At 43.3% G+C, this 26,482-nt stretch overlaps 1 protein-coding gene across 3 annotated transcripts in view; it reads right to left on the minus strand.

Annotated features, from left to right (window-relative positions):
* The window catches only part of SLC16A9 (solute carrier family 16 member 9), an 84,338-nt gene extending 58,207 nt beyond the window's left edge, over positions 1 to 26,131 (minus strand). Inside the window, exons 1-4 of one of the 3 annotated variants that reach the window (XM_063961764.1) lie at positions 25,985 to 26,131; positions 21,307 to 21,362; positions 12,990 to 13,102; positions 10,995 to 11,216 (exon numbers count right to left, since the gene is read on the minus strand). In XM_063961764.1, the coding sequence (XP_063817834.1) occupies positions 10,995 to 11,190 (196 nt within the window). In that variant the 5' untranslated portion in view covers positions 11,191 to 11,216; positions 12,990 to 13,102; positions 21,307 to 21,362; positions 25,985 to 26,131. Of the gene's footprint in view, positions 1 to 10,994; positions 11,217 to 12,948; positions 13,103 to 21,306; positions 21,363 to 25,984 lie in introns of all 3 variants that reach the window. The other 2 variants (XM_063961762.1, XM_063961763.1) reach the window with 2 other exon arrangements.
* Between the last annotated feature and the right edge of the window lie 351 nt (positions 26,132 to 26,482).

The following is a 26,482-nucleotide window of genomic DNA, read 5'->3' on the forward strand; positions in this document are numbered from 1 at the left end:
CTACTTGACACTGAAACTAATATGTAACCGAAGGGCAGTACTCACCCAGACAAGGACATGCAAAAACATTTATGTTGTGACATCCAGTTATCTCACCATGACATCCAAGTCAATATCAAATATACTATTGTTCCTTTGGTCAAAATGAGTTCTTCTCTGATGATTTGAGAAAGTTGATCACAGATAATGGATACACTCTAGTCCTTGCTATAGCAAACAAACTTTGAATCCCTTTTAATTCCAAAGATTTAAACAGAAGAAACCGCATTAATCTTGGCAAGAATTTATATGCAGTAAACATCAGCTGAAAATGTGAGCTGGTACACAGAACAGGAAATGTGCGTTGTAGTCACCCATACAGGGCTGACCTCTATTCAACATGCTATGAATAGACTGAATAACTGAAATGCTAACATTTCTAGCAGGCAGAGGCAACTAATACTCCATGCAAAATAAGAAGCCATATTTAACTGATATAGGAGTTGCACCCCAATATATATATATATATATATATATATATATAAAACCCCCGATATATCCTGATATATAGTTGCATCCCGACAGAATCCTGACACTTTTTGTAAGGTAAGCAAACACTATCTTTTACTGTCTCCCTAACCCTCCCTACCTGCAGCCTAACCCTCCCCCGACCCGCAGTCTAACCCTAACCCCCCTATCCCGCAACCTAACCCTCTCATCCTGCAGCCTAACCCTACCCCCTTCCCCTGCAACCTGACCCCATACTTACATTCGGGATGCTGTCAGGATTCCGGCGTCCGAATGGTGTCAGGATTCTGAGTGGTGTCGGGTTTCCGGCGCAGGTCTTCTGACTGTCAGTATCCAGATGGTCTGGATGCCAACTAAGGGCCCACTTCAGACCTGATCACTGTTGTGCGAATTCGCAAGGCGGCCGATTATTGATTGACTGTGCATGCGTACAGATCGTGGTGCGCATGCGCGAGGCCAAACTGCGAAAAAATCCAGCAACTTTTTTGATCACTAGGCGTACGCAAGTTGATTGACAGGAAGCTGGCATTTGTGGGTGGTAACTGGCCGTTTTCTGGGAGTGTCAGGAAAAACGCAGGTGTGGCCAACCGCTTTCAGGGAGGGTGCGTGATGTCAGCTTCGGCCCTGATCAGCCTGATTCTGTTGCACTGTAGGGGTAGGTCCTGGGCTACGCACAGACTGGAAAAATCATTTGATGGTGAGTGAGTTGCGAACGGATTTGCAGCTGATCGATGTTCGCAGAGATTTTCGCAAGGTGTACGCAGACTTGCACATGGTGGGTTTTCACTCTGTCTGGGCGGCGACTATCTGATCGTTAACCTCTGCAAATTTGCATTGGAGCAATCAGGTCTGAATTACCCCCTAAGTTCCACACATAATGTTAACAATATTCCAGATGAACGGAATCCAATTGGAACAGTAATGTGACTATACACCTGTATTCTGAGTCGTATGAGACCGCACCAGCCAACTCTTCCATCCACATGAGCAGCTGTCATCATTATCATGGGCACTTACACCTATTCCATACTAGGTGCAGGAGAGGCTACTGTATGTGTTTATATATATATATATTTTACTGTGTTTATCACAGCCACAGTGAAAAAGCAGCTCTCTACTGTTACCATAAACACTGAACAGCCTTTCATACATAATTAATATCACGAATGTGCAAAACAAATGCGGATCCTCTGAGAATCTGTTTCTAGAATATTACTGATGTGACTACACTCGGTTCCTGTGAGAGCTAAACTTGTTCTGATGTGCTCAATTACCCAGAAACACTGGCATCAGCATCTACCGTATCATCATATCTTGGCAACTTCAAATACCTCAGTACTCACTGACCATACACACTCTTCTCACACTGCTCATGTTATTGAGAGAAATTCAGAAATGTGCCCCTCCACTGTTATGTTAACGTAATGTAATATCGTCACATTTTAAAGGCAGGTACACACTAGACGATTTTGACACAATAAAGATAAAGATTTCCCCTGAAATGTCCCCAGCAGCAGAAAGAACGATATAGAGCATACACACTGAACGATATAGTGAACGATAGCGCTCAGTGACGTCACCCCTTCCATCCCTGATCATGCAGTCATGAAAGATACTGTATAGCCTAAATTGGACGGCATGTTCAGTTGATAAAGATAAATGATAAACACCCGCACGATAATATCTTTATCTTTATCATGCATAATGTCCACTTAAATCTCCTAGTGTGTATGCCCCTTAAGAAAGGTTTGGCAAAACAGCTGAGATAAGCTCAGCTACCCGGCGATACTGACTGGAAGCAGTAAGATCTCTCTAACATCTTTACTGGAAAGTCTTGGGTTCTTTTTAATTAGTTTTATCGTTTTTTATTTTAGGGAAACAAATGCTTTATTTTAATGATACAGCAATTTCCCCTTTACGGACCCGTGGCTGTCAGGCACTAAGAGGATTGTGGTGTAAATCTCTCTAATTTGTACAGCGCAATGGAACATGCTGGCACTATATAAATGTTAATAAGAATAGGCTTTGCATGGGAGACTATTGCCAGAGAAAGCCACCAAAGGCTATCACTGGCCAGTGACAGGTTTTGTTGGCCACGGGGCTCCATAGATAAGTAGAACACCTATCTTCAGGTAAAAACATGTTTTCTGGATATCTTGGAGGAAGGGGTCTTTTATATATATATATATATATATATATATATATATATAAAACAAATAATGATAAGGGCTCTTAACTTTAGTGATCCACTCAGCAATCGTGCAAGGTGCTTTGTATGACATTTTCTCTGTATATGCACTCTCTGGATTGTCATGTGGCTGCCCAACACCCGATCCTATGTCTCCATGGGCAAGATTCCTGTGGTAAAAAAGTGCCAAAAGGAGCCTTCTACTGCATTAAATATAATTTTTCAAGGTGACATATAAAAGGTATTCATCCTCCTGATGAATGTCCTGGATGAAACGCGTTGAGGCTGTGTGGCACTCCAGCTCTGGGATCCATATGCTGGTGTCTCTCCTTGAGCTCAGATAAGCATTTATTGCACATACCAAAAATCTGTGCACATTTTATCTTGTACGCTTAACTTATTTTTTGTGTGTATGTGTGTGTGTAATAATATTTTTTAAAACATATTTCACTGAGGGGCGTGGCTAGGCTACTGAAAGGGAAGGAAGTGCAGCCTGAGAGCTCCTGAAGGACACCTAACTAAAATCCCGTTTTAATGCGCTGAAACTCACCCACCTGCTCCTACCCTTCCACCTTACTGTGCATAAACCGGCTTGGAATATTCTGGGGGGATCCCGCGGAATCGGGGAGTGCTTTTCAGCGCTCCTGCGGGTTGCGGCCCTCCCCCCAGACTGAAGCCGGGACCTGGAGTTAACGCGGGTTCCGATCTATGCTGTGGGGGCCGTGCTGCTACCCTCCCCGGCGTCCTTGGGTACCTGAACGGGGCCTGCTACATTCTTGCCCCACGCTGGTTGTCTCGGGGGACGCACGGCGCTGTAGGCCTCTGGAGACCCGGGCGGCGAGGTCCGTGGCGGGAGCGTCCGCCATCTTGCTGGGACTCGCGGTGAGCGGCAGGACGGAGACGCGCGACACCTGACCCGACGCCGCAGCCCCTGGAGACTTGGACACCGCGGCGCCTGGCGGCCTAGATACACGCGGCAGATGACTGGTGAGCTGGGACGAAGACCGACGGCAGGGAGGTAAGAGGTGCCCTCTCGGGCCTACACTGGTCCCGACCTCTGCCCCTGCGACTGCCTCCCCTTGCTCTCCCAGAGACTCCCCGTACCCCGGCACGCATACCCCAGTCATTAGACATCGGCGGGAGAGAACCGCGGAATAGGCCAAGGCCCTTACACCTGGCAGTAACCGGGGACCGGACTCCGACGTTACCCCCAGACGAGAGGGGGCTGCCCCCACCTTCCTCTATAGGTCTGTGTACCTGTGCTCGCCTCTCTGAGCCCCTTCCTCACCTCCAGAGCCCATTTGCACCACTGCGGCCTAGCAGGGCAAAACGAGTGAGGCCTCCGGACGGTAGTGCCACTCTGATGTGCCGAAGGCTGGGAGGAGACTAGGGCCCCACACAATCTCAGGGTCGAGAGGCGGTCACACAGCTACCCGTGACCTCCCGATAGGTCTGGTAGAACTCAACCGTGCTGGGACCTGGACGTCCTCCATCCGCCTGCGGATCGCTGCGGCCTCCTGCTGAATGCCTGCCGCCTTGACCCTCCTATAATCTGCGGTGGCCCCCTCCGAACCGCAAATTATTTATAAAGCCTAATTGAGGCACATTGCCTGACCTGCAGCCCTTGTGACCCCGCGGTGACCATTCTCCGGATGACCACGGATGCCGGTGAGGCCTCCCCACCGGAGCGATGTAAATACCAACAACGAAACATGAATCACCGTGTTCTTTACGACACCATGCTGCAGACCCCAGCGTTTGCAGAGGCTCGCCTGATGTATATTATGCTATAATAAGGCCAAACCAGGCAGAGGGGATAGCGGGTTCTACTTCAGATTGGGATATATCCTAAATGTTTTCTTCCTCGGGGCACCGTTCTGGACTCTGCTCTCTTCACTCAGACAAATGACAAGACGACGCCGCTCTGGCAACGCGTCAAAAGCTAAACCCGCGACTACACAAGCTGCAGCCTTTCATACTTTATTTGGCGCCCCCGTTCCTGACCCCGCCATCTCTACACCTCTCCCTGACTCCTCGCCGTCAACCATAATGGGGGAGACCGGGGCCCCGTCCTCTCCGAAACACCGACAAACCGGACCTGTGGGCAGAGACTCTGCGGATATGGCGGCAGTCCTCATACAACTACGCTCCCTTCCGACTCGCCAAGACATTCAACAAGATTTGTCTAATATGGAAAAAAGAATCCATGATTCCCTACAGGCGAGCCTATCCACCATCCAGTCTGATCTCACGCAAGTAGCAAACAGAGTGGTCGATCTGGAGGAGCACAGAGATGCAACAGATTCTAAACTCGCTGACCTCCACGATCTAGTATCCCGATACTCACGTACCACCACTGAAATGAGGCGTAGGCTGGATGATATAGACAACAGAGGTAGACGGAACAACCTGAGGGTCAAGGGTTTACCTGAAGATGTACAGCCCCAGGCCCTAGTGACGACACTGACTACAATATTTAACAACCTCATTGGTGCCGATCCCAGCTCCCAGATAGAATTTGATAGAGCACATCGGGCACTACGGCCGAGAGGAGCACCCACGGAGCGGCCTAGAGATGTCATCTGCCGGCTGCACTACTTCCAAGTGAAAGAGACCATACTACAGAAGTCAAGACAGACCTCGACCATAGATTTCAATGGCCACCACATACAGATCTTCCAGGACCTCTCTTGGACGACCCTACAGCAAAGGCGTCTCCTCCATCCCCTCACGGATGCTCTTCGGAAGAAGGATATCAGATTCCGCTGGGGCTTCCCTTTGAGCATCCAGGTCACCCGGGATGGGAACAGACACGTCCTTGAGGACTATGATGGTGTCCCATCATTTTGTTCTGCATTAGGTCTGCCGCTGATCTCATTGCCAAATTGGATGGACCCCCTGCAACTTCCCACATCGGCACTGCCCCGCAGAGAGCCTTGGAAAACAGTGGGCGTCTCCAGACGACGCAATCGGACTGGGAAACCGGACGAAGCATCGGGAATTTCTTGATTCCGTCGACCAGCCTACATTGTGTTATCTTTTTTCTTCCTGGTTACCCCACTGCATGCTCACATTGATCTTGTTATTGGTTGATTAATATGTGAGCTTCAACTGCCCTGTGAGCACATGCTTTTTTCTTAATATTAGAAATTGTATACGTAATTAGTCAGGGCGGTTTCGTATGGGCTGTGTGGGACTAGGTGACGGAGTGAGAGGAGGTGGCTGTTTTGTCTCCTTCTACCCACTTCCTTGTCGACCAGGATGTATCCCTTGGGATTGTTATGTTACTTACTTATTTACTTACTAAAAATTGTTGAGCCCGATATCACCCTCTGAACCCCCCCCCCCCTCTGCTGTATATTTTTTAGACCATGGGAGGCTTAATCTATACCCGTGGCTATCAATGCAGAGACTGCTACTATATGTTGTTGTCTATGTTATCTTTTCTTTTTTTTTTTTTCTTTCCATTTCTTTTTCTATGTTACAATTCTTATGTTTCCCCTTCCTTCCTCGTGTCCACCCGCCTTCCCCCCCCCTCCTGTGCCACTACCACTTTCAGCTGTCTCATGGTACAGCAGTGTGTCAGAATCATAGTCGAGATGAATCATTCAATAAGTCGATACCTGCTTTCATTTATATATGGCTAGCTTAAAGATTGTTTCATACAATGTAAAGGGCTTAAATGTCCCTGAAAAGAGATCAGGCCTACTACATACCTTACATACTGATGGGGCGGAAGTTGTTTTCCTGCAGGAAACACATTTTAAGCAGGGGGTTTCACCCGGCCTTTGCTCTCGTCATTTCCCCACTGGTTATTTTAACGACTATTCTGGGGCGAAGGCTAGGGGTGTTGCCATTCTTTTCGCCAAACATTTGAGATTGCAGGATGTCTCCGTAACGCTGATCGGTGACGGAAGGGGGATACTGGTCAGAGCTTCCATAGCCCATCAGACATTCACCTTCGTAAACCTATACCTTCCCAACCAGGGCCAAACCCGGTTCCTTAGAGAATCGTTGGAACTAATCGAGCAAAACATACTGGGTACTCTGGTGGTGGGTGGGGATCTTAATTGGGTCCTTGAACCTCGCTTGGATTCTTCCTCTGGGTCCCCACGAAATACTCTTAGAGAATCCAGGAGATTTAGGACCGTTTTACATGACTTTCAACTGGTCGACGCCTGGCGTCTTTTGCACCCTTCAGATAAGGATTTTACCTTTTACTCACCCCCACATAACTCATATTCTCGAATAGATTACCTCTGTGTGAGCCATGCCCATCTAGATTTATTGGTTGATGCAACTATTGGCCAAATAACAATGTCAGATCATGCACCGATTACGCTAACCCTCGCTCTCCGTCATCCCCCCCCCAAACATTGGCGCTGGCGATTCAATGAACAACTCCTTCGAGATCCTGTTTATCGAGGCCAAATTGAGACAGCAATAGACGACTACATCTCTCTGAACGCGACTGGAGATATATCTCCGGTTGTATTGTGGGAGGCACACAAATGTGTGATTAGAGGCCAATGCATACAAATGGGCTCACGTCTGAAAAAACAGAAGGCTGAATGCAGAAATGCCTTATTAGAGAAAATCAAAATACTGGAATTGACTCATAAATCCACGTTGGCGTCAGATACTTATGTTGAACTTCAAACAGCGAGACAGGCCCTTAACAACTTACTCAGTGACGGTACCCGTAGGGCATTCCGTATATGTCGACATAAATATCATAGATGGGGAAATAAACCCGGTAAGCTTCTGGCACGTGCTCTTAGAGCTCAGAGATCTCTGACATACATACCTAAGCTCACAGGTGCTGACGGGATATCCCGGGCCTCTGATACGGAAATAGCGGCGATCTTTCATACCTATTACTCAGCCTTATACAACCTGACCTCTAAGCAGACGACAACCGCACGTGCTGACCACAAACATAAAATACAAGAATTTCTGGATGAGATCTCTTTCCCGACCCTTCCATCGGACATTACTCGGGCACTAGACGACCCCTTCACTGAGGAAGAACTGATAGTTGCCCTAAAAGCGTCGCCCAATGGTAAAAGCCCGGGACCGGATGGTTTCCCAGTCACATATTATAAGGCCTTTCAGGATAAACTCAGCCCCCTTCTCTTACAGGCCTGCAATGCCATATCATCAATAGCTCCTTTTTCGAACCAGTCCTTAGGCGCCCATATTACTGTCATCCCAAAAGACTAAAGACCCGACGCTCCCTTCTAGCTATAGTCCGATATCGCTGTTAAATGTAGATGTCAAGTTATTTGCAAAGCTCATGGCTAATCGCCTTAAGCCGCTGCTACCGGATATAATCCACCCTGATCAAGTCGGCTTTGTTATGGGCAGAGAGGCCAGAGATAATACTATTAGAGTCATTGACCTGATAGCACACGCGCAGATGACTGATACGCCTCTCATGCTCCTTTCCACAGACGCAGAAAAGGCCTTTGATCGGGTGGATTGGGATTTTATGGAGGCAGTGCTTCGGCGATTGGGTCTGGGGGATGTTTTTCTACAAAAGATCCTCTCATTATATAGGGCCCCGTCTGCACGGGTCAGGGTGAATGGCGTCCTTTCCGAGTCCATCTCAATCTCTAACGGCACACGCCAGGGTTGTCCGCTATCACCCTTAATCTTTGTTCTGTGCATGGAGGCCTTAGCACGTGCGATTAGACACAACCCTGACATTGCGGGACTGCGGGTAGGTAAAGCTGACCATCGCCTGGCCCTCTTTGCTGATGACTTATTAGCGGTCGTAACGAATCCTCTGATTTCTCTACCCAACCTTGTGAAGGAATTCGCACGGTTCGGAGATATGTCGAATTTTAAAATCAATTATTCAAAATCCATGGCAATGAATATCACGCTTCCATCTGCCACGGCATCCCTCTTATCACAATCGTTCCAATTTACATGGCAAAAATCCCATATCACATATCTAGGAATTCAGATTCCATCGACACTTACCACTATGATTGCTATTAATCATACCCCTCTACTCCGTAAATTGAGACAGGAGATGGGGCACTGGCTCACACAGAGGTTCTCATGGCTAGGCCGCATAAATATAGTAAAGATGAACATTCTTCCCAGATTGCTATACCTTTTTCAAACTATTCCCTTGAAACTTCCCTCTCAATTTTTAGCTGAAGCACACAATGCGATAAGCCACTTTATATGGGGTGGCCGGAAACCTAGGTTCAAGCATAGCCATTTATCTAGATTGAAATCCCAAGGTGGACAACAATTGCCTATGATTTCCGCATACTACCATGCCACGTTATTGCACAGAGTGGTGGACTGGTCCCGTCCCATCCCACATAGAAAGCAGTGGCTTGAACTGGAATCGTCTTCTACCAATCTTAACCTACAGACAGTGCCCTGGCTTCCTAGTTTTAGCCGCTCATCGCATCCCACATTGGGGCCTACTTTAGCTTTATGGCGGACGCTTCGCTACAAGATGGGAATTTCGTCTAGACGAACAGCCCTTAGGCCTATCTTTGACAACCCGTTGTTCCCCCCAGGAAGGTCCAATAAGATTGCTTCTAGATGGGAGAGGGCGGGTGTGACTAGGGTGGGACACTTGCTTACACATGGCAAAATCAAAACGTTCTCTGAAATACAAAGTGCGGGCGATATTCCCGCTAAAGACTATTGGTTTTACCTTCAGGTACACCATTTTGCTACCTCACAACGAGAGGCGATAGATTTTTATAAAGCTCTTACTCCCTTTGAATCCATGTGTAATCAAGGGATAACCCCCTCACACGTAGTGTCCGGTATCTACAAAATTCTTCAACAGGGCTCCTTTCCTACTGTCCCCTCTTTTTGTGACACATGGGATAAAGACTTAATACACCGGGGAATCAAGATCCACTGGGACACACACTGCAAGGTTATGGCACAATGCTCCACTAGTCTGGACATTGTAGAAACGCAATACAAATTACTGACGAGATGGTATAGATGCCCGTCACTTCTACACAAATTCTACCCCTCGGTCTCCCCTCTGTGTTGGCGATGTGGTATGGGTACGGGCACACTGATCCATATATGGTGGGACTGCCCGTCAATTGCCCCATTCTGGAAAACGATCATGGAACTATCCACAAAGATTTTGGGTGGCTCAGTCAAGCTGGGCCCAGATTTTTGGTTATTATCACATTCAGATATACCCCTCTCACGCTACAAGAAATCCCTCATTAAACACCTAAACAACGCAGCAAGAGCTGTAGTCCCGGTACATTGGAGATCCACTAACCCACCGACATTATGGGAATGGTTCCAACGCATTGATTTTTACATGCATATGGAGGATATTTATTCTACCGCCTTAGACAAATACTCAGACTATATAGCTACCTCGGCTTCCTTGGATTGAATTCAAGACTACTAAGACCTATGCTGACTATGCACCCTGACTATACACTGCTGACGGAGGTTCTTAGGGCCTCCGCCTTAGCTTAGATATATTCAACGTATGTGGCCCACTTACTTCCCTCCCCATTCTTCTTCCCCCCCTCTCTCTCTTCTTCCCCTTGTCATCTTCTTTATCTATTTGTTCCAAATGTCGAATGCCTCATACCTTAAATACATGATATATTAATAAGCGATACCGTCATGGGGCTGCTCTTGACTTTAGATTTTGCAAATTATATTGAACGTTACACGGTTTAAGATAATATAAATGAATCTGCTGATTCCCTTTTGCTGCAAACACTTACTGATGTCTATAACTACAGCTGTTGAGTCATATGACTGTTGTATACGTTCTATTTTTGATATGTATGTTGACATATTTGGAAAATGTTTTATATTACAAAATGAAAAATAAAGAATTTAAAAAAAAAAAAAACATTTCACTATATATATTTTTTTCTTTTCCAACTGTATATTATTCACTGCAAAATGAAATCCTGAGACGGTGTAAGTTGAGAACCAGTCCCTGGATTTATTATTCATACAAGCGCTTTTAGCCCAAATGGTATACCCTGGGCTTTTATTTTGGGTACGTGTGGATGAATACCTTTTATATGTCACCTTGAAAAATCATATTTAATGAAGCAGGAGGCGCCTTTTGCCACTTTTTTTGCCACACACACACGCCCACACACGCACACACACGCACACACACACACACACACACACACAAATAAATATATATATATATATATACATACACACAAGTAATTGGTACAATATAGTGATCATATTTTGGTAGTGAATGCAAAATACATAGATTTATAGATTTATTTGCATAAAAATAAATAAAACTTACTTGCAAGTAGTCCCACTCCAGCAGCCAGAGACCCGACCCATGCAGTCTTCCCTTTACCTTCATCAAAGACATCTAACCACTCAACATACAGAACTCCTACAGCCAGAGGAGAACCATAGCACAGAAACTGGATAAAGAACGAGGCTGTGACAATGATCCAGCCGCTACCTCCATCTGGTGGCTTCTGGTACGTCATTTCTAGCAGAGCAGCTGTGTATGGTTCTGTGGGAAAAGAGAGAAACATATGCAAATTAAAAATACATTTTTACAAACCTAGACATTTATGTGGCATGGCTTGAACGCTGATGGGAATGGAGTGCACCCCTCATGCACTCACTCTCCCTTCTGTGATAGCAGAAATGTTAGGGCACCATCACTAGGATAAACAAATATATCCTTGCTTAGTTGAACCTTGCATCAAGGTGACCAAAGTTGTGTAGATGAAGTGAACGTTTAACAATTGTGAAAAAAGTAGTTTTCCAACCACTGAGTTGCTGGCACTGCTCCTTCAACATCACCAGCCAGCATTCTGCTACTGGGGGTTTTAGCGGATAGATAAACTCAGATGGAGTTCTAAGTGCTTAATTGCTGCACTGGCTAATGTAAGATCCTTACAGTCAAATATATCCACCAATGGTTTTGTATGTTATCTTGTGTGTGGCTCAAACTTCTACAAAAGTGTATATTTGTGTATATGTTTGTGTTAGTGTGAAATATGAGTAAATAAATGTTTATCTGTTTTTATGTCATTACAATTGTGGAGGGATTTTTGTACATTCTGGTGAGAAGCTGGATTACATTTACACTTCCCCTTTTATCTAAGGGTGTTATTTCTCATAGATTTGTCATCAATGCCTGGTGTTGAAGCAGCAATTTTTCTAATATCTGGGTGATTTACAAGACCTGTTGGGATTCGGGAACAGAGTGTTTTATCCTCTTTACTATATTTATTAATTTATATATTATATTGTTTTTGAGCTTAAAGAGTGCCTAATATTTCTATTTTGTACCGTTCATTAAAAGGTGTTTTCAAAAAGAGAACAATATACCTTATTAAAATAAAGAAAATATTTTAAATAAGAGAAAGCGATAGGGGAAAAGGATAAGATACAATAATTTTATGTATTATTTAGGAACTGACGCTCCATTATATAAACTATATTTACCATCAAGGATTGACAACAATATATTACAGTGTACCCGTTTACTATTTTTTTAATTTCTGCCTCATAATTACGAATTAAGCATATATACTGTAGTATGCTCAGTATAATAGATAGTGTAGCCTATATGTTAATTTATAGTACCTGGCCAAGAGTTGTAAAATAAATAAATACTTGGTGGCTATAGACTTCTTCATTATATTAATATACCTTTGAGATGTCCAAGGTGTAATTTGCACCGGGGAGTAAATTTACTAATACCCCTTTCACACCGCAGCTTTAACCCGGTAAATTGCCGATTTTTCAGCCTTCCTAAACGGTTCTAGCTGCGGTGTGAAAGGGCCACCTTGAATTTACCGTTTTCAAAATACAGGTTGAGTATCCCTTATCCAAAATGCTTGGGACCAGAGGTATTTTGGATATGGGATTTTTCCGTAGTTTGGAATAATTGCATACCATAATGAGATATCATGGTGATGGGACCTAAATCTAAGCACAGAATGCATTTATGTTTCATATACACCTTATACACACAGCCTGAAGGTAATTTTAGCCAATATTTTGTATAACTTTGTGCATTAAACAAAGTGTGTCTACATTCACACAATTCATTTATGTTTCATATACACCTTATACACACAGCCTAAAGGTCATTTAATACAATATTTTAATAACTTTGTGTATTAAACAAAGGTTGTGTACATTGAGCCATCAAAAAACAAAGGTTTCACTATTTCACTCTCACTCAAAAAAGTCCGTATTTCGGAATATTTGGATATGGGATACTCAACCTGTACTGGTATTTTGAAATGGTTAAAAAGCAGGGTCCTACACGGTTCAGAACCGGTTCTAGCTGCAGTGTGAACGGCTCAGAAACGGTATTTCCAAGCCACAGAAGGTGATAGGCTTTCTCCATGTGTGATGTCACCAGGCAGAAGCAGGAAGCTGGAGGAAAAACACATCAGACACATGAGAGTGGGTTTAGAAGTGTTTTCTTACTGCAAATATATTATACAATGGCAACTTGGAGTGATGAAGAGGTGAGGGAGCTACTAAGAATCAGAGGGGATGAGGAAATCTGCAGACAAATAACTGGGACAGGCAAGAAAAAAAAATTAACCAAATGAATGGAAGATCAGGCGCTTATCGGTGCTGTGTTTCTAATGCTGCTGCTATAATATTTGGGGATAGTTACACCCCAACTACACATAAGAAAATTACAGGAAAAAGAATAGCAGCGCTGAATGAATTGTTGTAAGCAATTAATGATACGAAGGATTGAGTGATAAATTAATTATACAATTTAATAAAATTGTTTAAAATAATGACGGCCTTTAAGTAAAAATTGGATACACATCCATATGACAGTTAAAAAACAATTCATGTGGGTCAAATGAAATTGACTGCCTGGCACATTATCATCCGTTCCTGATGTAAAAACCTGGAAATTTAGCAGATGGAGACAGACTGACGGCGCAGTCACACCAATGCACTTTACCCAAAACCGCTAGAGGTGTAGTCCCTTTAAGATCGTCACTGATGTTTTGGCTTCCAATCAGCCGGTCAAAATTGGCGTAATAGTTGACCCAAGTAGCCTCCTCCTAACGCGTTTCACTGCAAGGCACTGCAGCTTTATAAAGCTGCAGTGCCTTGCAGTGAAACGCGTTAGGAGGAGGCTACTTGGGTCAACTATTACGCCAATTTTGACTGCCGCACTATATCAGGACCAGACACTGGACTTTACCATCTGCAGTTCAACCGAGACAACTATCTCCTGATTAAGGAGCACCATCTACCCCATCTTCATAAAGAGGACACCGTAACAAATGAGGACCCTGAATCCGGCTGATTGGAAGCCAAAACATCAGTGACGATCTTAAAGGGACTACACCTCTAGCGGTTTTGGGTAAAGTGCATTGGTGTGACTGCGCCGTCAGTCTGTCTCCATCTGCTAAATTTCCAGGTTTTTACATCAGGAACGGATGATAATGTGCCAGGCAGTCAATTTCATTTGACCCACATGAATTGTTTTTTAACTGTCATATGGATGTGTATCCAATTTTTACTTAAAGGCCGTCATTATTTTAAACAATTTTATTAAATTGTATAATTAATTTATCACTCAATCCTTCGTATCATTAATTGCTTACAACAATTCATTCAGCGCTGCTATTCTTTTTCCTGTAAATAACTGGGACAGTCAAGGAGGCACTCATATATAAAAACATGGTTAAAATGCTTCAAGGTGCTGGGTTCCATCGTACAACTATCCAAATTATTAATAATTAATTAATTAATAATTATTAATAATGCGTGGGCCAGAAAAGTCCATTTATAATGACAACCACTGTTTTCTATGGGTGAAACGGGTTCAGTGTGAAAGGTACCAAAACGGTAATGAAATTGTAATATACTGGTTACAACATGCGATGTGAAGGGGGTTTAACTGCTCAGACCCGTTTTAAGAACCGTTTAAAGAACCGTTTCAAAAGCAGGTTTTGCGATGTGAAAGCAGCATAAGATGGGAGTTCTATTTAAGATGGGATGTTGCCCATAGCAACCAATCAGATTCCGGGTATTATCTTCTAGAAGGTGCTAAGTAAATGAGAAGTAGAATCTGATTGGTTGCTATGGGCAACATCCCATCTTAAATAGAACTCTCATTTTAGTAAATTTACCCCCAGAAGTATGCATTGCTTCTCTCACATAGGTCTATATTATATATAATTTTTTTTATTTTATAACTTGTAGTATATTGTCACACATTGAGGTCTGGGTAATCATTACCAGGTCTGGCAGTGTCAACTTATTGCCATCTGTGTCCCCACTGACCACCTGCATCAACATTGAGACCTGTGGTCACTCATCTGTAAACATGCATTTCCTGCTATTCTCCAACATGGGTGCCGCCATCTTAAACCGTATTACATTATCTGCTCTGACAATCCAGTCTCCAGCAAGACTTATCCAGCCTATCAGTTCTAAGGACGTCCTATTTAAATTAAGAACTGCAGTCTGCTCACTGCCAGAACAATATCTCTTTCTGAGGATAAGTACCCTGGTTCCTGGTTCAGAATCTGCTTCAGTATCGCTTCACAGCATTCTGCCCCAGTGCTATCCAGAAAATCTGCTCCAGTATTGCTTTACAGCAATATGAGCCAGTGCTATCCAGAAAACCTGCTCCAGTATTGCTTTACAGTTATATTCTGCTCCAGTGTTATTCAGAAAACCTGCTCCAGCATTGCTTCACAGCATATTTCATTGCTGTCTGCTTTAGTTGTGCTTCCGGCAACCAGTTGGAGTGTATCAAAGTTTGACTCTGCTAGATATCCTGCATTCTTCTACAGGTGCAGGATAACCTGCTACCCTGCACCAGTTCTCAATACCATTCTGCAGAATCAGTCTTCTACTGCTCAGCTTCATACACACTCCAGTCCATACAGCTAGCTCAAGGGGCCTAACCCGAAATCAACAAAGCCCTAGTGCCATCACATATACATTTTATACAGTGGGCTCTAATGCTGTTTTTTAAACTTATGCCAGTTTGTGCAGTAAAACTCGATTTGCACTACATATGGCTACCAAAGTAATTAATAAATATGCACCAATGCGTATCTGGCACTTATGTATCCTTACGAATGGAGGAGTGAAAAGGGGGAGGGAATGGGAGGTCTGACGAATGGCAAGTACATTAAGAGCATGTTCAGGAAAATGTGGCTCATGAAGACCTGTTGTAGCACATATACCTCCGAGGTGTAACTTCTGTACTTGCTACAAGGTAAGCACAAATATATGCTGATGAGGATAATGCCTTGGCGTAAACCAGGTGCATAAACTGGTGCATTTGATACCGTAGATTTTACTTAATACTTTCATGTTATGTATACAGTAGGTCTTACTTATTATTAAAGAAAGTTCTGAATCAGTCTGGCCAATCAAACTTAAGATACCATGATTGTTTGGTGTTCTTCATCTTTTATATCATTCATTTTAACTAGAGCACCATAGTTAGAAATAAATATGTTTGGCTTTGTAGAGTACTATGTTAATTCCTATCAACGTTTTCTAGTATGACTCCACAGATATATTTTTCTTACATAGGGGGGTACTCAATTAGTGAAGTTTTTTCGACAAGTCAAAAAATTCACATTCGACCTATTCAAAGCTCGTTCCGATTTTCAAACTTGTCGTAACATTAGCTCAGGCGAAAACCATGTAGATTGGCGAATTCGCTGCCAGTCCACGTGGATTGGCAAATTTGCCGCCGGTCCACATGTTTTGTCAGTTTTTTGGTCTGTTTTCGCCCATGCCGATTCGACCCCCAAATAAGTCGAAAAGGCATGTCGAAAACTAAGCAAAAAACTGTTGAAAACGCCCGCTATTGAATACCTAACGGTCGAATTAGTGCCGATTTTCTGACTGTCGGAAAACTCGGCACTTATCGAAAATCCCCCATAATATGCACATTTTACAGCCTTGAATTTGAGATAATCCTGTCCCTTAAAAAATGACAACCACCAATGAGTGCAAATTTAACTAAAGCAACTATTATTCTTAAGGGCCCCATACACTACCGCGACATGTCCGTCTGACATGTCGCGGGCAATCACCCCGCAGCCTCCCGGGGGCAGTATCGCCCAAGATACATCGTATGCTGTCCTTTGCATATGATGTATCTTGGGCAATCCTGGACGATCCCAGCCATACCTGCGGGGTCGGACCACATTGAATGTGCAGCACATTCAATCTGGAGGATTCAATCCGATGCTCACAGGAGCGCACATCGGATCGGATCCAAAATGCCCGATTTCATCCGATATATCGGGCCAAATGCCCGAAATCGGATTAAATCGGGCATTATCGTCCTAGTGTATGGGGCCCTTTACACTAATAGGAGGTCAGATGTACTAAGCCATGGAGAGTGATAAAGGGTGGGAGAGATAAAGTACCAGCCAATCAGCTCCTAACAGCCATATTACAGGCTGTGCTTGAAAAATGACAGTTAGTAGCTGATTGGTTGTTAGTTTATCTCTCTCCACTTTATAACTATCCAAGATTTAGTGCATCTGCCCTGCCAGTGCCTGGAATCACCATAATCTGCTGGTCTTTTTGGCAATCTGCTAGGCTCTTCTCTTCCCCTCAGAGACCTCATGTCCTTCCTTTTCCTACCATAGCCGCATACTGAAGCTAGAGTCTAGCACTTCGGATGGTGTTACAGATGTGCTTTACCCTGCATTTAACACAAGTTGTAATATGAGCATCTTAAGCAAACGTGACATTAAAATGCAATATTTATCTAATATGTGTAGTGTGTGCATGTTTAATAGCAATCAATTTTATTATGGCAGGCGGGCCTGTCACAAAGAGCACTTTTAGTAATAAGCAAAGTTGACGGCTTTAAACATGCTTTTCATTAATCATTTTAGGCCTCTATTTAGCAAAGGAGGAAAAGCCATTTCTATTAGGATGACCCTTCTACAGATTTACTGTACCATAACCCCGCAGCCGGCAACAGTAAGAGTAATTGCACTGCTACACGGTAGTATTGCTGGAGAAATGAGCATCTCAATCTTTTTACTGCAAAAATCTGCATCTTCACGGACACACTCCTAAACACATGTAAAATATGACATGAAAATATCCATAGCTACAAACGGGATCAGTATGATTTACCTACAATCAAAATCCCGACAAACTCAAAATACAGACAACAATTGACCGATGGGCAAAATACCGGCAAGATCAAAATACCATAATGGTCAAAATACCGACATTTAAAATGTCGACACGGTAAAAACAAAGACATTTAAAAAGTCGACAGGTCAAAAAGTAAAAACGAGTTTTAATTTTTTTTTTGCTTGTATATGTCGACATAGATCGACATGGACACCGTATAAGTGTACCGCGTCCCCTCGCATGACTCGCTGCGCTCGCAATGCTTCGGGCATGGTTCCTCGCTGCGCTCGGCACACTATTATGTTCCCTCTACACGTCCACTGGGATGGTCAGGTATGAACAAGTCGGTTTCAATGAAAAAATCATGTCGATTTTTTGACCTGTCTACATTTTAAATGTCGGTATTTTGACTGTCAACATTTTTAATGTCGGTATTTTGACCATGTCGGTATTTTGACCTTGTCTGTATTTTGACCATCGGTCAATGGTTGTCAGTATTTTGATCGTCAGGATTTTGATTGTAGGTAAATTGACTGCATCCCCTACAAACGTTTCTAATACCGTATTACCACCAAAATCCCAGGTCTGACCAGGGATTTAGAACATGGATCCAAGCCAGGTCAGACACAGGATTTACCCCTTTCCAACTGCGGTTCTGACCCGAGATATTCCCAGGTCGGCGGCATTTACACTGCATACGTATGCAGTCTCTTGAGGCCAGCGCTTGGAGATGATGATGTCATCTCCAAGAGGCAGGAAATCCAGCAGATCAGGACCCCATGACATGGCCTCTGTCCCGTTAGGCAACACCTCCTCATAGAGGGGGTGAGACCAGAACTCTGGCAGCTGCTGGGCTACCTCCAGTCTTTTTCTCTGTGCACTGAATGGATGCTGCGCGCATGTGTGCAGCCTCCCTTACCCTTCACCGTGCATTGCTGCTGTCTGCATAGCAGGGCAGACAGCAGTGCAGATAGTGTGCGCCATATGTTCCCCAACCTGCCGACTGCCCGTTGGACACTTTGGTTCAGGAGGTATAGGCTCTCCTCATACTGTAAACGGGTCCCAGGTTGGATTAACCAGGTTACCCGTTTATACTGCCCCATTTTTCGGGAACCCTTTTGCACTAAGCAAAAATCCAGGGTGATGTGCATTCATCTATAAAACCCCAGTGGGTTCATCTATAAAACCCCAGTGCTACTTTACTGCACTGCAATATTGGCGGACGCCGCATTCACGCCAGTGAAGGACTTTATCTCTCACTCGCACCAAGCTGCAGCTGCAGAAGCTTTCAGTTTGTGAGTTTTCAGATTCTGACACAAGACCATTAACATATTCTCAGATGGATGCATACACCAATACAGCAGATTAATCCCCTTTTGTGGTATACGGGGCTGTTTGATCATCACATTAAAAAACGCGTATCTGGAACTGTGTGTACTCACAATATTAAGTACCAATTTAGCGCTATACTGCATCTATTCAGAAGAGTTAATTTGGATACTATGTCATTTTTCAAAACTCACTGACATTCAATTCCTATTGACTTTGTTGGAAAGCTACATTGTATGCTACATTGTATGCTCTGTAGCCCAAACCTCGCACTTTACAGGTTCCCCTGGGACACACTAACAAATGCTTTACCATTTAAGATGTTTTGATTTTATATTTATTTATTTTATTCTATTTTAATTCAATTATTTGTGATTACTGTTTTTTATACTGGTATATGTTTTGTATGTATTATTTTATTTATCAATATTTGAACAGATTAAACCTGTGAGTTACACAATCACTCCTTCTGGTTCATATTTTCACCTTTTGGGTTCAGCGACCCATACTGTTCATGGAGCAGCAATCTAGTTGTATATATATATAATTTAGGAAGCATCTGGTTTGTTCTTTTGTGTTGATTTTTTGGTCTTAATCCCTGGCATGACAATGGCCTTCTTTTTATTATGGGCAAGAACTGCTGCAACTAGTGGCTGACTTACTTTGACACAAACAACATCCTCATCAGAATCAAATACACAAATATCCCCCTCATCATATTGCATTTCCATAGTAGCATCCTCAATTTCTATATCACCATCTTTACTTGTACTGCTCATTTCCACATCTGAAGAGACTACAGAAATGGTGGACATAGGCTTACCTGCGAGTACAATCTCAGAAATGTCAGACTCACACATAGCCCTCATGGACACCCTTAGACACCCTCAGGAATTTTTTTAATTTGTAATCACACATATTTTACTTCAGCCTTAGTGGGGGTTTTCTTCACTGATTTGCCTGTTTTACAGGTGACACTTCTTCTAAACTCAAAGCAAAGTGTTGTATCATCATATGAGGTTACAGAAGAAGATTCCTGACTGCATTTGGCCACTCCTTCTGCTATAGGCATTATTCTAGTGCATGAAACAGCAGTAGCACTAGCAGGACCACAACTCACAAAGAAAGGCCATGGCCTAAGCCTTTCCCTGCCACTGTGTGTGGTGCCCTTTCTTAAACTTTGTGTCTCCTGGATCACCATTAGTAGATGTTGAAGTACAGTACTATAATGACTGGCAGCAGCCTCAGCACTATTACTGGGTTGCTGCTCCTACTCTTTTATCGTCTGATCTACATCGACTCACATTGCTCCTAGTAATGACACCTCAATGACGTTATTTTTAAACACAGTGCCTAAACACAAAAAAAGTTATATTTTATTTATTTTTTAACACTGTGCTTGAACACACAACGCAGCACCTCACAGTGCTCCTAGTAATGGTACCCTAATGACTTCATATTTTTACACAGTGCGTGAACACACAATACAGTGCTTCACAGTGCAGCAGCCCACCGTCCACAGTGTCTCTATGGGATTTTCTTTTTAAAGGCACAGAGCCCCTTTAAGTTACACAGTGCTCCAAAGTCCAGTTCAATGGCATTTAGTGCCTCAGAGCCCACAGTCCCACACCCTCACCCTCTGGTCACAAATGTCCTGTGCATTTTCACAATTTTTACTGCCTCACAGAGGCCCACAGTCACACACAGAGCCCACAGTCCCACACCCTCTCTCTCCAGCATCCTGTGTGAAATGACGCCTGATTCGCAAAGGAGAGACTTTTATGAGGTCCGACGCTGGGAAGATTACATTTTACCTCATTTTTGGACTCAGATCTACTTGTATAGTGGAAGTTCCAGTGGGTTCAGTTACTAGGAAACCGAACCCGCTTACCTCTATTCTAAACTAACCCTAAGTGCAGCCTAACCCTAACTCTAAAATCAGGTGTCAACATTCTTGCCATCAACATTCACAATGTCGACATTTAGACAGTGTCAATATTCGTTCAATGTCAAAACTGTGACTAATGGCATGCTGATTCAACTCTGCATACCTGCCATTGTTTTGAAAGACACATCCTTTTAGTGCAACGTTCTTTAAGCAAAAGGATGTTAAAAAAAAAAAGTACTGAAGTACTGTCACTTACAGATGAGGATGTGAAAGCCAGTTATCTCGCACTTCTTCTGAAATCTTCATTTATACCTGTCAACAGGAACAGCCGGTAAGTAAACATGAATAGTCATCGTAACACATGATCCTTAACTTGTCTAGCAACTTTCAGTTCTTAAAAGTAATGATGAGATCACAAAGACTTCATGCAGTCTGTGAGACAAATACGCTATTCACATTCACTGTCTCTCCATGCACCTGGCCTCATAACAGCACAACAAAAGATTCATGGGCATTGGCTTTGTATCTCATAGTAGCCAATATTTATAGCTATCATGAAACTAACATAATCAAAGGTAGTTATTTTGTCATCTGTGCCAAAATTCAAGAGAAGGTACTGTAGCCTATCAATGAATTCATTTAACATAGTAACATCACTGAATCATGATGCACAAATGGGACTAAAGGTCCATACACACTGAGCGCGTTTCCCTGCTGCCCAGCGATGTCAGCGGGGGTGAGTGGCTTTCCATAGCAGGACGTTATGGAAAGCCGCTCACCCCGCCGTTCATCTACTGGTAATACCAGTAGATGAACGGCGGCCGCCAGCGATGAAGCAGGAGCGCACATCAGTGGTCATCGCTCATCGCTGGGGCATACACACTGGGTGGCTTTGAGCGGAAAGCAGCTCAACACACCAAAAGTGAGCTGCTTTCAGATCAAAATCGCCCGGTGTGTATGGGCCTTAATGATCAAAAAATTAAACAAAAGTACCCAGGAAACAGGTTCTGTATCTCATAGCAAGCTCTACAATTCTACAGTAAATATCATTTTTCTAGTACAGTTCAGAAAATGAAGATAAATACCTACTGGGTTTCTATGGGCTACAGTACCAGTACAGTACAGTTATCCAGTGCCCCAGTTATCATAAATGTTCACGATATGCCTCTCAGACTCTTCGAGAACAGGTCCCACGTCCGCATCCCGCTCACTTACTGGTGTAGTGGTTAAGTTGAGGGGACATGATGTTGTGTATTTAGGATTTGATATCATCACTGTCTCATGCCCACGGTGAAATGCTGTGTTTTGCGATAGGGCATTGCCATGATGACATGTTTTGCATTGCTCCACAACCTGCACTTCGCACCTGCATGTCACAAAATGGCTTACCAACAGCTTGCGGCGTTACTGAGTAGATGCCACATAGTAAATACCCTCTATGGATCATTCAGCCCGATGACAAAAAGCGCAACCATAATATCAGAATGGTTGAAGAAAATTAGGAAATGTTTACCTTTTCCATGTCCATAACTATCCTACATTATACTAGGAGATGCATGGGTAAAGGCTGTGTGTTTTCTCATGGGGTCCACACTTAGCCTAAGTACACTTTCCTACTGCATTTTACGGTATCCGTTTGATAATGCTAAAGTAAAAAGATAGACAGTCAATAGGTCGACATCAAATGGTCAACGTGCAAAAGGTCAACAGGTTCAAAAGGTAGATAGTGTTTAAGGTTGGCAGCTTCAAAATGTCGACAGGTTCAAAAGGTCGACATGACTTTTTCATCATTTACCATCCACGTGGACTACAACTGGGACTTGTAACCTGTGCCAAACGTAGCGGAAGTGGAGCGAGGCACCTTGCCCAAAGCGTGGTAAGTAAAGTGAGCCCGCTAGGGTACACGTTTCTACTAATTTGTCTCAGATATGGTGAAACATACAAAATAACACCAAAAAACAAACAAAAGTGTGTCGACAATTTTCATGTTGACATTTTGACCCTGTCGAAATTTTGTACCTGTCGACCTTTCCTATTGTTTTCCATGTCGACCTTTTGACCCTGTTGACCTTTTGCATGTCAACCATTTGGGGTCAACCTATTGACTTTCTATCTTTTTACGATATAGCTGTTGAATCACACCCGCATTTTACAGTGGTACGTAAAATCACATTATAGGCTTACATTTTGAGAAAGCTGTGATTACTTTATCAGAGGTGGCACAGATTATCTGTGCTTCTCCAGGAGAATGAACCCATGCACCTGTAAACAAAGTGCACTCTTGCTTCAATAAGCAGAGATACTGCCAATAGAAAATGCTGAGGGATTATTCATTTGGTGTTTAATGAAAATGATATGGAGATTAAGGGGGCACACAAATTGCATGCAACCCGCGAGAGCGGGCATCACATCCTGTACCATGCATACACACTATACAATTTTGCAATGAACCAGCCGATATCAGCTGAATCGTATGCGATATTGCATAGTGTGTACGCACCCTAAGAGTTTGTAGTGATTGCATACCCAGCATATACAGTAGTCATATTACCACTTGCCTATCACACTGGGATGGCTTTTAAGTGGACAGTAGAAGCATTTTAACAAATGTTTCCTGAAATCAGCTGTTGACTTGTTCAAGTTTCCAGCAACAGATTTGACCTTCTTTCCATCTCTATTTGGCAGTTCCAGACTAATCTCAATTATGACTTCTTAAATTTGTTTGATGGACTTGGTTTGTTTCCGTCAGTCCAGCTGCTGATGTTTACAGGAGCCAAAATATGATGCAAGCATTCAAAATTCAGAATATTTAAAGCAAAACATTACTCTGTATATAACCAATGTACATTTCTTACACATAGCAAATTTAGCACTGTGTAACAATATGTAATTTTTTTTATCAGCATACACTGTTTGAAAATCCCCACATGTCATAGCCAAATATTACCTGTATGTTTAGAAATCTGGACATAAAACAGGCCAAATCAATGAGAATGTGGAATAGCTGCTATTCAGTGCAACCCTCAAAGACCGGTGTCTTGAATTTGAATATTACCAATTTCAGGTTGCCGAGGTCAGATGGTAGAATAGTAACATTGCTACTTGGTAAAGATAGCTGCCATGTCAGGAATGTTGTGTCTTAAGAGGTTTAGGAAAGTGTGTACAAATTGTCCAGCAACACACACAGATCCTGAACTTAATATTGCACTAATGAAATGTTATCTAAGCTGGCATCTCTAATTATTTATAGCTGAATAGGACTGGACAACAGCATAAACCAATGCACTAGTGTAGGGGACTGCATAGAGTTAGCAACAGACAGAGTCAGCCCATTAAAAAAATATTATCATTTTTTTTTCCCATGGATACCTCTATGTCAAGCTGACAAGTACAAATTTGCAATGCCTGATCCCCCTACCAGGAACAACAGCTCTGCACTCAGAAGGGGGTCTCTTTGCCCACTGCAGTGAAGGCCTAGGGAACGCAGAACAAGAGCTCTAAGAGGCTACAGCTGCATTTCTGTGCCCCCTTACTATACATTTTTCTATGGGGCCCGGTGATGCAGTGTTCCCTCTCCTGATAAATTCTATAACCGAGAGTAAATTGTGGTAGCATGAAATGCTCCAGTGCAGGTCTAAGCCTCAGTATTTAAGTTTTACTAAAGTCTTTGCCAGGAATAACAAATCTCTGCTGTCTGGAGCTGTAAAGATTTACTACATTGGCTGAATTTCAATTCATGTGCAAAGTGAAGGAAGAGAGAAAGAGTGTGTTATGTTATCATGAGAATGGTAAGTTCTGCATATGAAATTGTGTGTAGCTTGTAACTTTATACTTGATTTACCTCCCATCCACCATCATATTCTGCTGGACTACTCACCTCAGCTAATCATCCACCCAAGGACGCCTAATAAATAACAACTGCTGCTGCACCTGTCACTGAATAGCCACCATCACTTCTGGACAGCCACAAGCAACTCATCTTCCTGTCCTGTCATATACACTGCTGTTAGGACACTGATTGTGTGAGTGGGAGAGAGGTAGCACCAGGAACAGGGACTGGAGAAGCAGCAGGTGACAGAGTATCATGGACAGTGATTAGTCCAGCAGGTGACACAGCAGTGGCAATTTACTAACGGGGGTGGCAGCTATTGTTTAATTCTGCAGAACATTAATTGTGATAAATATCCCAGTGGGTTAGGAGAGAATAAGTAAATTATGAAGTTTAGTGCAATAAACTGAATGATGCTGAATTTACAGTGCTACACTTTATTAATGCTGTATACCGTGTGTGTGTGTGTGTGTGTGTGTGTGTGTATAATCTGTGTATATGTATGTGTGTATATATATATATATATATATATATATATATATATATATATATTCTTGTTTCTTTAATTCTAGCAAATTGTCTAGGCATATAATACACAATGTAGCTGTTGATGGATAATAGCAAAAAAGCACCTGTCTTATACATATATTATAAAGATTATATACACATAGTTTAGAGAGAGAGAGAGAGAGAGAGAGAGAGAGAGAGACAAAGCACCAGTATATTGTGCATCTCTGTTCTTATATACAAAGGCTAGATGATGAGAACTGCATCTTAGCATACAGCATAGGACTACAGTAAGTATACATAGCCAGTTTCGAAGAACAGTTATTTCCTCTGGTGAGTCTTCCTAACCTGAGGTCACCCCTCTAAATAAGGGACAATGTGCAACACATCAGCTCACATACACATCATGCTGCAGCAGTATAATACAGGAGGAGAATGAATGACACATAATAACCTTTGGGACCTGCTCAGGAAGACAGAATAACCCAGCAGTCTGTGACAGTGACATACCCCACTGTCCTGCAGAGGAGTTTGATGTTCCCTTCTGTATAGCAGTAACCAGAGGAGCCCAGGGATGAATACAGAGAAGCCATGTTACCTGTGTGCATGCTGCCAGCAGTACCCGGCTCCGGCTGGCAGTGGTAGTACCCTCAGGGCTGGCAGCTCCATCCCCACTGCAGCTCCAGGGCAAACACTCTGCAGATACTACAAGCAATATATTTTGCGTCAGTGTTTTGTGTCCCCTGTCTCCCTCCCCTCTCTCCTCCTCCTCCTCCCGTTTCACCTCCTTGCCTGACAGCAGTCCAGTCTGAGCCGGTTATCATGCAGTGTGATAATGAGAGGGGGGTGCTGCCAAACCTGGTGACAACCCCGAAGTTCTCCCTGCAGCTCAGTGACCGGTACCTCTGCCAGTACCTCGTATACAGTATAGGAACAGCAGCTGTGTGTGGCTGTGTGCTGGCCACATCTTGCTTTCCCTGCTATTGCTGTGTGTCTGTGCCTCCATTTCCCAGTGCTCATGCATGTGTTCATTAATACACCTGCAGTCTCTACGATTTATATATATGGCTTATATGCCATATCAATGTAATATATT

This window comes from Pseudophryne corroboree, chromosome 3 (genome assembly GCF_028390025.1).
Source record: "Pseudophryne corroboree isolate aPseCor3 chromosome 3, aPseCor3.hap2, whole genome shotgun sequence".
In the NCBI taxonomy this organism is placed as follows: domain Eukaryota; kingdom Metazoa; phylum Chordata; class Amphibia; order Anura; family Myobatrachidae; genus Pseudophryne; species Pseudophryne corroboree.